Source organism: Salvelinus sp. IW2-2015, linkage group LG4q.1:29 (genome assembly GCF_002910315.2).
Source record: "Salvelinus sp. IW2-2015 linkage group LG4q.1:29, ASM291031v2, whole genome shotgun sequence".
Classification (NCBI taxonomy): Eukaryota; Metazoa; Chordata; class Actinopteri; order Salmoniformes; family Salmonidae; genus Salvelinus; species Salvelinus sp. IW2-2015.
The window spans coordinates 15896862-15910109 of NC_036842.1; the positions used below are offsets into that span (position 1 = coordinate 15896862).

Consider the following 13248-nt stretch of genomic DNA (forward strand, 5'->3'; position numbering starts at 1 on the left):
TCTCTGCCTCTCAGAGGCACGGCACTAGTGGAACATATGTACATACACAGCATGTGATCTTACAACTGACACATTCAGCTGGACTTCATGCTTCAGCAGTTTTTAGGAGCGTGGGGAGATAATATGAGAGTGATGGTGTAAGATGAGTCTGTTGGTGAGTTGAGGCCTGCTGGCTGCTTCATTGAAGACAGAATGATTTGCTACAGTATAAGCTGTGTACTGTGTAATTCTGACAAAGACCAGATATGTCTTCATCACAGTGGAATCTGCAACACCCAGGTCATGAAGTTAAGATGCTAAAGCTTACACACACATACACGTATACACACACACACACACACACACACACACCCCACAGCACAACACACACACACACACACACAACACACACACACACACAACACACACACACCACACAGCCCATTAAACAGCAGTTGAACGCCCTGAGGCCACAGCATATTAATCCTTTACCACAAAGCTATGGGAAGCAGTGAAATGGGCTGCATGTAATACGATTACAGCATGGCTGATTTGAACACAGTTTCTCTTCTCTTCAAGTCCTGCAGGCCATTCAGCCAGTCAGTCAGTCAGTCATTCCAGTCTGAGTTGAAAAACCACTCACTGCAGTCCAACCATCATCACCTGCCATGCACTCTGCTCACCTCTAATATCTCCATACCCACATCACCGTCTAAACCCACCTCATTCATTATTGAGCTGACTAGTTAATTCATTGTGTTTTGAATCAGACAGCCTGACCAGCTTGTTTTTACTAACGTGACTACTATGGGTTCCTGGAAGAAGGCTCCGTTGGGTCTCTGTGTGTACCGGCCACACAGTCTGCATGTTTAATCCATGTGGGTGGGCATAGGGACCCAGAGACACAGGGCCTTGTAGAGGAATGGGATGAGGGGGAAACAGAGGGACACCAAGATGTGTACTGAGTGCACCTGTGGAACGGTCATTAAGACACTAACAGCTTACAGACGGTAGGCAATTAAGAGGCATTTCTATTGACTCTGAAAAACACCAAAAGAAAGAAACACAGGGTCCCTGCTCATCTGCGTGAACGTGCCTTAGGCATGCTGCAAGGAGTCATGAGGACTGCAGATGTGGCCAGGGCAATAAATTGCAATGTCCGTTCTGTGAGACGCCTAAAACAGCACTACAGGGAGACAGGACGGACAGCTGATCGTCCTCGCAGTGGCAGAACACGTGTAACAACACCTGCACAGGATCGGTACATCTGAACATCACACCTGCGGGACAGATACAGGATGGCAACAACAACTGCCCGAGTTACACCAGGAATGCACAATCCCTCCATCATTGCTCAGACTGTTCGCAATAGGCTGAGAGAGGCTTGTAGGCCTGTTGTAAGGCAGGTCCTCACCAGACATCACCAGCAACAACGTCGCCTATGGGCACAAACCCACCGTCGCTGGACCAGACAGGACTGGCAAAAAGTGCTCTTCACTGACGAGTCGCGGTTTTGTCTCACCAGGGGTGATGGTCGGATTTGTGTTTATCGTCAAAGGAATGAGCGTTACACCGATGCCTGTACTCTGGAGCGGGATCGATTTGGAGGTGAAGGGTCCGTCATGGTCTGGGGCGGTGTGTCACAGCATCATCGGACTGAGCTTGTTGTCATTGCAGGCAATCTCAACGCTGTGCGTTACAGGGAAGACATCCTCCTCCGTCATGTGGTACCCTTCCTGCAGGCTCATCCTGACATGACCCTCCAACATGACAATGCCACCAGCCATACTGCTCGTTCTGTGCATGATTTCCTGCAAAACAGGAATGTCAGTGTTCTGCCATTGGCAGCAAAGAGCCCGGATCTCAATCCCATTGAGCACGTCTGGGACCTGTTGGATCGGAGGGTGAGAAATGTCCAGGATCTTGCAGGTGCATTGGTGGAAGAGTGGGGTAACATCTCACAGCAATAACTGGCAAATCTGGTTTCTATACCCAATAAGTGAGGAGGAGATGCACTGCAGTACTTAATGCAGCTGGTGGCCACACCATATTCTGACTGTTACTTTTGATCCCCCCCTTTGTTCAGGTACACATTATTCAAGTTCTGTTAGTCACATGTCACATTTGCGATGCACCTTACCTTAAGTAGGAGGTGGTACTTGAGAACCCGCTGCATGGGCACTACCAGCAGGTCCTGGAGCTTGAACTTGCCCTCTTGCACCTTCATAGTGCACTCCTACAACAACAACAAGAAACATCATACATTTCACAGTTCATAACTACAGCAGCAGCCAAAGTGTACACATTCTGATACAAAAGTGTAATTTCAAACTATCACTACACCACTTTGCTACAGTTGTGCCTTCCAACAACAGTATCAACAGCTTATTAAAAGGTATCAAATCCCTGTCTGTCCTTACCCCTTAGTGAACATCTACATCCGGACATTCATACTGATATGGATATTCCTTTACTGTATGAGTAATAAAGAACACATTCGTCCCTCTGTCTGAATAATAGCCATAACAATCTCCTTTTTTATTAAGAAAAACAACAAGCCATACAGCTGCATTGTAATGCATTGAGGCAGACCAGGGGCCATCGTAACCCAGTAGATGCTCAATGCTGTCTTCTGCTCTACACAAAGAAATGATTCACTGGGATTATCAGACCTGATGTCTCTCTCTCTCACCTGAATGGATGACTCTGATCCTTATCCAATTTAAAAGCCACATTGCTGTGTGTGTGTGTGTGTGTGTGTGTTGTGTGTGTGTGTGTGTGTGTGTGTGTGTGTGTGTGTGTGCGCGTGTGCGTGTGTGTGAGAGAGAGAGAGAGAGAGAACACTCTCACGTACACACACAGTTAGAATGAGCAGGAAGAAACTACTACAATGTACCCAATTTCAAAGGTTTTAACCATCTCCCAGACCCAATCTCAGGCCTTCCCCCTATCCTGCACCCTAGTCTACCCTAATCCCCCTTCACCACAGAGATAGCCTTCTCCTATCATCAGTAACTACCCTTCCTCTATCATCACTTCTGACTTGGTTTGGGTCCAGTTTGCTACAGAGAAGTTACTATGTCCCTAACACAGACAGAGTTCTCTATGTCCTCTCTCCGATGCTCGCTTCCAGCCAGGGCATTTTAACATCCTGTAATATGTGTATTAACTGTAATATGTGTGTTTAGGGCTGACCGGGAAGTACATGTCCCTCAGAGGGCAGTTGGACACTGTACAGTACTGTTCTGTAGACTTCTGCTCCTCACAGTTAAGAGTGTTTCACTGTGTTAGGACATCTCCAGGCGTCCGTACTGGGACCTAGAGACCTGCCTTCTACTTACAGTGCATTCGGAAAGTATTCAGACCCCTTGACCCCAAAAAGTTAAATATTGTTTTCATCAGACCAGATAATCTTGTTTCTCATAGTCTGAGAGTCCTTTAGATGCCTTTTGGCAAACTACTTGATGTGCAAGTAGAAATACTGGTGTGCAAAAGAGCAGAAAAGTAAATAAAAACAATATGGGGATGAGGTAGGTAGATTGGGTGGGCTATTTACAGATGGGCTATGTACAGCTGCAGCGATCGGTTAGATGATCAGATAGCTGATGTTTAAAGTTAGTGAGGGAAATATAAGTCTCCAGCTTCAGCGATTTTTGCAATTCGTTCGGGTCATTGGCAGCAGAGAACTGGAAGGAAAGGCGGCCAAAGGACGTGTTGGCTTTGGGGATGGCCAGTGAAATATACTTGCTAGAGCGCGTGCTACGGGTGGGTGTTGTTATCGTGACCAGTGAGCCGAAGTCGAGAAGCGGTAGGATAGTCAGTTTTACAAGGGTATGTTTGGCTGCGTGAGTGAAGGAGGCTTTGTTGCGAAATAGGGAGCCGATTCTAGATTTTATTTTGGATTGGAGATGTTTAATATGAGTCTGGATGGAGAGTTTACAGTCTAGCCAGACACCTAGGTATTTGTAGTTGTCCACATATTCTAAGTCAGAACCGTCCAGAGTAGTGATGCTAGTCGGGCGGGCGGGTGTGGGCAGAGAACGGAGAAACATTCATTTGATTTTACTAGCGTTTAAGAGCAGTTGGAGACCACGGAAGGAGTGTTGTATGGCATTGAAGCTTGTTTGGAGGTTAGTTAACACAGTTTCCAAGAAAGGGCCAGATGTATACAGAATGGTGTCGTCTGCGTAGAGGTGGATCAGGGAATCACCCGCAGCAAGAGTGACATCGTTGATATATACAGAGAAAAGAGTCGGCCCGAGAATTGAACCCTGTGGTACCCCCATAAAGACTGCCAGAGGTCCGGACAACAGGCCCTCCGATTTGACACACTGAACACTGTCTGAGAAGTAGTTGGTGAACCAGGCGAGGCAGTCATTTGAGAAACCAAGGCTATTAGGTCTGCCAATAAGAATACGGTGATTGACAGAGTCGAAAGCCTTGGCCAGGTCGATGAAGACGGCTGCACAGTACTGTCTTTTATCGATGGCGTTTATGATATCGTTTAGTACCTTGAGCGTGGCAGAGATGCACCCGTGACCAGCTCGGAATCCGGATTGCACAGTGGAGAAGGTACGGTGGGATTCGAAACGGTCAGTGATCTGTTTATTGACTTGGCTTTTGAAGACTTTAGAAAGGCAGGGCAGGATGGATATCGGTCTATAACCGTTCGGGTCTAGAGTGTCACCTCCTTTGAAGAGGGGGATGACCGCGGCAGCTTTTAGATTGATGGCAAAACATGTATTTAATCCATTTTAGAATAAGGCTGTAATGTAACAAAATGTGGAAAAGGGAATGCACTGTAAGCTACAGTACTAGAGCTGGGTCAACCCAGCAGCATGGCTTGGCCAGCAGTGGGCCACGATTTGGGCTAGCTGGGGATTCCAGGTTTATCAGATCTTTCACTGCAGACCATTGCTGTTTGTCCAACTGCAGTACAGTAGCTTTAGATGGAAGCCAAACTATTATAGTAAGATGTCATGATTCAAAACACCATGGCTGGTTGTGAATCAACTTTGCGCCAATGTTGAGCAGATGCCAGATGGGTGGTAAGGGAGGGGGAGGGATATGTGTGTGTGTGTGGTTACTGTACCTCGACTTTCATCTTAACGTCCTCCCGCGTGGCGATGAGCTCATCCAGTATCTTCTGGGCATTCTCCATGTGGCTGCAGTACTGGCCGTAGATCAACAATCTGTATATCGACACATTACATCACTGTATTATTACTAGCATACACTGAGTGTACAAAACATTAGGAACACCTGCTCTTTCCATGACAGACTGACTGACCAGGTGAATCCAGGTGAAAGCTATGATCCCTTATTGATGTCACCTGTTAAATCCACGTCAATCAGTGTAGATGAAGGGGAGGAGACAGGTTAAAGAAGGATTGTTAAGCCTTAAGACAATTGAGACATGGACTGCATATGTGTGCCATTCAGAGCGTGAATGGACAAGACAAAATATTTAAGTGCCTTTGAACGGGGTATGGTAGTAGGTGCCAGGCACACCGGTTTGTGTCAAGAACTGCAACGCTGCTGGGTTTTTCACGTTCAACAATTTCCCATGTGTATCAAGAGCATTGGAGTCAACATGGGCCAGCATCCCTATGGAACAATTTCGACACTTTGTAGACCATGCGCTTAAGAATTGAGGCTGTTCTGAGGGCAAAAGGGGGTGCATCTCAATATTAGGAAGGCGTTCTTAATATTTTGTACACTCAGTGTATATTCTATTATAGGGTTCCTGCAAAGGGTTCCCAATATCAAAGTACACAGATCATCATATAGCAATATGCTGTTGACTCTTAGGACCAGTTCATTACCCAATAACCCATTGGGCACTTGACACTAAGGAGGAGTAAGCCATACTAATAGCTTTATATTAAACATAATTACAACAGTATTAAACAGTTCAGTGGGTGACCCATTTGCCACCATAGGCGGCAGATGTAAAATGAACATATGAATAGATTTCATATGGACATGACTACTGTATATATGAATATATTGTATTAATAAGTAATACATTAACTCGAAACCCAGGGCAAATCTTTTGAAGAATACACGCCTCTACCCAATAAGTCATAATCATAGTATAACCACAGTACACTAATGAAAGATAGTGATTATAATAAATTGCTTTGAAGAGTTCTCAGGCAGAGAGCCTATTAATTTGAGCCAGTGAGGATATGAAGGGCACATTCACAACGGGCCCCTGACACAGATCACTTCATCTTGGAACTAGTTCAAAGTTATCTTGACTAGAGGATGGCACCACGCGTGGCACAGATTCCTCTCTCTTATTTTTCAAAGTAGGGCATTGTCACGACTGGCAGTGCCAAACCCCTCTGACGCTTTTGGCAAAGTCTCTTAATCTTCAGCAGAGCCGAGTTTGCATTTCTAAAGTATAAGGATGTCTCTGACAGATCCTTGACAGAGACGAGAGCACTGCTCCAGAGAGCTGGGAGACGTCTCCAAAACTCAGCAAGAGAGCAGGAGCACAGTACGGCAGAAAAAGCACATTTCTCTTAGAAAATCTCTTAAAACATAGTTGAGTTTCTTCTTCTTTCAATTCAATTACTACAATAATTCACTAAGCTTTTTAACATTTCACAACTCTCACTAACAGAGTGCTTTGATAACAGTCACTACCCCAGCTCTCAAAACTAAACTCATCTCCTTTTCTAAGCCTCTTACATGGACAAACCCACTAACTGAACACCTGCAGACTGCACAAACCCCATTACGATGCTAACCAATTTATATGACCTCTGCCTACTGTACATTCATAATATGACTAGATCCCCATCGGTAGGGATGAGTCCTCCAGTGGCCAACTATCCGGATGGCTCTCTCCATCCCTAAACCCCATTAATGACTGGCCTAGACTGACCTCCACTGTGAAGCTCCCTGGCTGGGTCTGGTCCAAAGACAACGTGGTCTGGGGCTAACAAGGACCTGATTAGGGCCTGATCCACAGCCAGGGAGATCACTCCTCTCCTTAAGGAGGGGAATTTGATTAAGATGAATGGCTGCCTTGCTCAATTATGAGCCAGGCAGGCAGCGGCAGTCAGATTCAGCAGCAGGCAGCACCATACCGAGGGTACAGGGCAGGTGTCAGCCACGCGCTTTAATAACACGTGTCACAGACTTAATTGAACATGAAGGTCTTATTTTACGAGGCCATTTCAGGAGCGGGATGTTTAAGATGGAGCGACTGGTGGGGAAAGTGATATTGTGATCAGATTATGAGGCAATGGATTAGACACCCACTGAGATTAGACACAAGGTTTTGAATCCTTATCGATTGGTTATATTACAACATGGCAATATACAGGGTATATTTATATGTGACAATGGATAAAGGAAGAGCGAGTGAGATGACACAAACAAACATTCAGACAGAAAGAGCAGACAGAGATAAAAGAGAGAGAGACAGACAGAGAGCAGGAGAGATTGGGGGAAAAAGATGGCACGAGAAAACAGAGAAATAAAAAGACAAAATAAGAGAAAGTGTAGGCTACATGAGAGAGAAAGAGCTCAGCTGGATGGGATTAGGCAGTGTTCACTGAATGGTTCCATGTAGCCTGTGTAGTGTGTGTGCCTGAGGGTCCGCTTTCTGAAGCTCCTCCACCACCACTAAAAACACTCCAAAACCAGGCAGAAGTCTGTGGTGTTGACAGACAAGGACACAGGGAGGAGGTGAACAGGGGCCATCCTAACAGACCAATTTGTCCCCTGTTCAGTGACAGGCCTCAGCATGGGACACAGGGCCTGCTCTGATACTGACACAGCAGAGAGGACGTGTCACAGTGTTAATGCTAATACTTACAGACCCCTCTAATAACAGGCTTTCGTGTTCCTCCAGCTCTAAAGGAAAGTCTTTGTTCTCCTCCCATAGACAACCAGTGGAACAAAGGGTATGATTACACACACACATGTACAAAGCCACATGTACACACACGTAAGCACATGCAGTGGAGTCAGACATAATTAACCCCTGAGACACTGACAAGCACAGCCTCCTCTCCTGATGTCTGGACACATCACACTGGGAGACTTGTGATGTTATGCTCCCCTAGGAACCAGCTATATCTCCTTCTATCACTCCTTCTGTCTTTCCCTTTGAAGTAATGTTTAATTCCTCTTCTCTCTCCCTCTCACAGTGTAGCATGCTGGCTTCTTTCAGTCAAGAAGTAAATTGATTCTGTGAAACGTTACTCATATTGATTCTGTGAAACGTTACTCGTAATGATTCTGTGAAACGTTACTCATATTGATTCTGTGAAACGTTACTCGTATTGATTCTGTGAAACGTTACTCGTAATGATTCTGTGAAACGTTACTCGTAATGATTCTGTGAAACGTTACTCGTAATGATTCTGTGAACACTTATCTCATTTAATTTCTGGAAACCAGTTACTCGAGTAAGTGACCTAAACTCCACGTGCATTACAAAAGGGAGTAGCGATACTGATCCAAGAGCAGGATGACTCACAGGACCTGACTGGTAAAATCTAATTGACCGAACCGTGTAGGGACGACGACACAGGTAAAGCAAAGAAGACCTCACAAAGCCAACACCAAACGAGAGAAACACTTCATTAACAATGGACCGGCTGTAATGCGATGGACGACTGGCCATGGAGCCAGTTCCCATCATTCCGTACATGGCCTAAAGTCTTGAAGAGCTACAGTAAAAGTAATACATTTGGAGTGCTTTTCTATAGGTGCGACATCAATTAGGATTACGATGATTATTCTTAAGTCGAGTAGTCCTTGTTTAACCAGTTAACTCATTAGTGCTGCATCTAATATATAGACGCAATTTTGGTGGGTTAAGTTTGAGGCGATCATTGGTTGAAATTGACCATCGAATCCGGTTGAAATGGATTTTGAAGAGATTTGATGGTTAGATGGATAGATGAGTACGTCGCTTAATTAACAAGGGAATACGTTTGGGCAGCTACACGTTATAAAGCTTGCGCTGCTGTTGCTTTTTTTTGCGTGATAGCGTGAAGCCAAAAACTTTGCTAGATTACTTTGGTATTTGGGAGGATGATGTATTACATAGATTTGGACGTTTTACTATCAGGTTACCCCCTCAGGAAGCAAACACTACCTTGAGTAATACATTTTGTAAAAGCTAGGCCGCTCTGAAGGCAATATGCTTTACCGTCTACCACACGACTCGCCCCAAGGGGAAAATACCCAGTTTCTTATTGTTGGCTGCCCAGCGAAAAGCATACGAGGAACCCAACCTCGCGGCCTTCGCGTATGAAGAGGCATTCTGTGCATTATGGTGCCTTGCTGACTTGTATTTAGAGCTCCGTTAGCTTGCCGAGGCCACGGCAGGGCATGATGTATGTTATGCCCGATTGGAATTGAAGCGCTCTCATCCACTGCATAAGGCTAGCGTTTTTGTTAACCGACACGTTGTATTCTCCTCAAGAACGAAGCTGGCAGCTCACATGTTATAGCGAACCGAAGCTAATCAGTATAAGCTGTTTGTCTGCGTAGTGACGGGCTGGGCGGCCTCATGAGGATCCCCAGCGGCAAGGAGCACAGTCATGTAAACAGAGAGAGAGTCGTGAAACAAAGTATGAGTTCTAGAATAATTGCAAACCAGTAAGCGTATCTCCCATCTATTTAATTAATGCCAGAGGGCATACTCAGTTGTACAATTCTATTTGTAATCCCTCATTTTTCCACTCAGCACTGAATCGATACGAGTGACAGCATATGAACTATTTTTGCCAATTTGTTTAGAACTTAGCGATGGCGCCATTTCCTAATCCACGACGAGGAACCACTCAAGCGCCAGGTAACACTCGGGACACCCCAACTTCAATGAAGGACACCAAAACCCTACCCGTACGGACCAACTCGCACGAGAGGGGTATACTCACAAACAAGACCATCCCCACTCCTATGCTGTACCCGATAGAACACTATCATGACCCAGGCCAGCTGTGATCCTGCTCGTCTGAGCGATATCGGCCTGAGGACACGGAACCCACACTTGGAACCAGCTTCTTCGATAACTCCACACTGATGGACCCTTATGTGACTATTCGCGGAGAAGTGCGAATGTTGGTTGGGATTCGTAATAATAGCATTGCCTCTCAATTGGTTCCTTATAAAGTAATTATTTGGATGCTTTCCATCGTAATGTGACACACTTTTGATTAAGGCAGCATGTTCTGGTTTGAGTGTTAATTATAATATGCGCTTATTTCACTGATGTAGAATTTTCCTGCAGCCTTTGCAGTCGTCAAGGGCGCCCTTCCCTACTCCTATCGAGTATGCATCGTGACCCATGCAGCTATTTAACAAGTGTCTGTTTCCTCCAACTCCGTTGCACGAACGTTTTTATGTCGATTTCAGACTCGAACCTGAGATAGAGAGGTGTCTCGAAAAAGTGATATTGTATATTATCTGGGTAGACACAACAATTTTCAGCAGAATATTTTTAATCATCATAAACATGGGTTCACTCCCACGTCCAATAATCTCCTAGCCGGCGTCTTGTACCCGAATTGGTGTCACTGTATTTGTGCACACTCGGTAGACCTTCAACCCAATACGCACCTTTGTTATCTTGGGTGAAGTAGCTGAAGAAATATGCGAAGGGATGCTCGATCGCCTATGGCCTCTGTGAACTAGACTATTTGACGGTTGTCGCGCGCGTTCGCAAAGAAACCTTCCTTTGGTGCGCATCTGTGTAGCATGGGCCAGTAAAAACTTTGCAACGTTCTAAGAACGCCCAATATCTACATATTGCTGTTGGTTAGGACCTTTATCCTTCGGGTATTATCCTTACTCCTCCCCTCTAGTGCTTTCACGCGTCGGTTGGAGCTTGTGGTTAGGAGTGGTTTTACGTCGGTGTATTACCTCCAGGCGGCTGACTATGTTACGTCCCGACTGATGCCAGATGGGACCTGCGACGTCTATCTCCTTATAATCCCCAGTCCTCTGCTCCTGCTTAATATGACTCTGCTTAAAACCGCTAATCCCTCTGCGCTTCATAGCATAAAGTATTAACCTTAGGGAAGGCCTCCACTCCCTAAGTTTATGTTTGTTCAATGCTGCATAGTTGGGCAGAGCCTACCACTTGATATGAGGCCACAAACGCCGGCTATATTGTTCCTTTGGGTCTTAAATTCATGAAGTGGGTCTATTAAGATTAATCCGATAGTAGTGGTCACATGGATGCATTAGAAAAGCACCCAGCGTCCAAAACGTATATTCAGGAACATTTTAATCATCCCCCAATTTAGCACCAGGCCTCTTTCCAGCCGAACAAGCCCGAAGGTGAGAACGGCCAAAAGCGGGGCGGTGTCGTGCCAATATCACTGCAAAAAGACTTCCTGACAGCGTCATTCGCCATAACGATGCCAACGTACTCAAGGGTCCTAGTGGTCATCGCTCGCGAAACTCTTGGTGATAGAAACATCGGCCTGGCTGACTGTGATTTTTATATTAATAGAGTGAGCGGAACTTCTCAGGAGAAAAATGAATATAACCATGAATTCTTGACTTCACCGATGCGTGACCTCCTGATTCAGTTATAATACGGATAGACAACTCCTCTGCGCCCAGCATGTGCATTCTGGACATAGTAGTGTGTAGACCTAGCTGTGAAGTCATTTTTTCCACTCAACCATATTTCTGATCTTTACATGATGGCAGTGCGTTCATCAGACTAGATGGCGTACCGTATTATATTTGGAACATGGCTTCAGACACCCGCTGGAGCCACCCTACAATCTAAGCTCGAGTCTTTGCCCTAACCTCAACAATATAAATAATGAAGCACCTACATGGTGTTTGGCATGGGTCAATTTAGGTCTCGCGGTAACGCCACCCACTCGTACGCCGGAAAGGGGAATCGATACAAAACGAACCACGGAACCCATACATACCAAATCATCATAAACACCTAACAAAACTAACTAAACAAAACTATAGCCCTCACAAAACAAACCTCTCGCTGTTTTCAACCAAGATCTCAGCGATCACTGCCTCATTGCCTGCACATCGTAATGGGTCAGCGGTCAAACGACCTCCATCATCACTGTCAAACGCTCCCTGAAACACTTCAGCAAGCAGGCCTTTCTAATCGACCTGGCCGGGGTATCCTGGAAGGATATTGATCTCATCCGTCAGTAGAGGATGCCTGGTCATTTTTTTAAAATGCCTTCCTCCACCATCTTGAATAAGCATGCCCCATTCAAGAAATTTAGACCAGGAACAGATATAGCCTTGGTTCTCTCCTGACCTGACTGCCCTTAACCAACAGAAAAAACATCTATGGCGTCTTGCATTAGCATCGAACAGCCCCGTGATATGCAACTTTTCAGGGAAGCCAGAAACCAATATACACAAGCAGTTAGAACAGCCAAGGCTAGCTTTTTCAAGCAGAAATTTGCTTCCTGCAACACAAATTCAAAAAAGTTCTGGACACCGTAAAGTCCATGGAGAATAAGAACACCTCCACCCAGCTTCCAACGCTCTGAAGATAGGAACACTGTCACCACCGACAAAATCCACTATAATTGAGAATTTCAATAAGCATTTTTCTACGGCTGGCCATGCTTTCCACCTGGCTACCCCTACCCCGGACAACGCACTGCCCTCCCCTCTGCTACTCGCCCAAGCCTTCCCCATTTCTCTTTCTCCCAAATACAGTCAGCTGATGTTCTAAATGAGCTGCAAAATCTGGACCCTTACAAATCAGCGGGCTAGATAATCTGGACCCTTTCTTTCTAAAACTATCTGCTGAAATTGTTGCCACCCCTATTACTACCTCTTCAACTCTCTTTCGTGTCGTCTGAATCCCAAAGATTGGAAGCAGCTGCGGTTATCCCCTCTTCAAAGGGGGGACACCCTTGACCCTAATGCTACAGACCTATATCATCCTACCCTGCCTTTCTAAGGTCTTCGAAAAGCCAAGTCAACACAAACAGATTACCGACCATTTCGAATTCCACCACACCTTCTCCGCAATGCAATCTGGTTTCAGAGCTGTCCATGGTGCACCTCAGCCACGCTCAAGGTCATAAACGATATCGTAACCCGCATCGATAGAAACAATACTGTGCAGCCGTATTCATTGACCTGGGCAAGGCCTTTGACTCTGTCAATCACCACATCCTCATTGGCAGACTCGACAGCCTTGTTTCTCTAATGATTGCCTCGCCTGGTTCACCAACTACTTCTCTGATCGAGTTCAGTGTGTCAAATCGGGGGGTCTGTTGTCCGGGC

The 13248-nt window shown here is 45.6% G+C and overlaps 1 protein-coding gene across 8 annotated transcripts in view; it reads right to left on the reverse strand.

Moving 5' to 3' along the window:
* LOC111961547 (guanine nucleotide exchange factor VAV2-like) overlaps window positions 1–13248 on the reverse strand; it is a 228801-nt gene that overhangs the window by 12533 nt on the left and 203020 nt on the right. For all 8 annotated transcript variants that reach the window (XM_070441947.1, XM_070441944.1, XM_070441941.1 and 5 more), the window contains exons 9-10: window positions 5072–5171; window positions 2120–2215 (exon numbers count right to left, since the gene is read on the reverse strand). In XM_070441947.1, the coding sequence (XP_070298048.1) occupies window positions 2120–2215; window positions 5072–5171 (196 nt within the window). The remainder of the gene's footprint in view (window positions 1–2119; window positions 2216–5071; window positions 5172–13248) is intronic.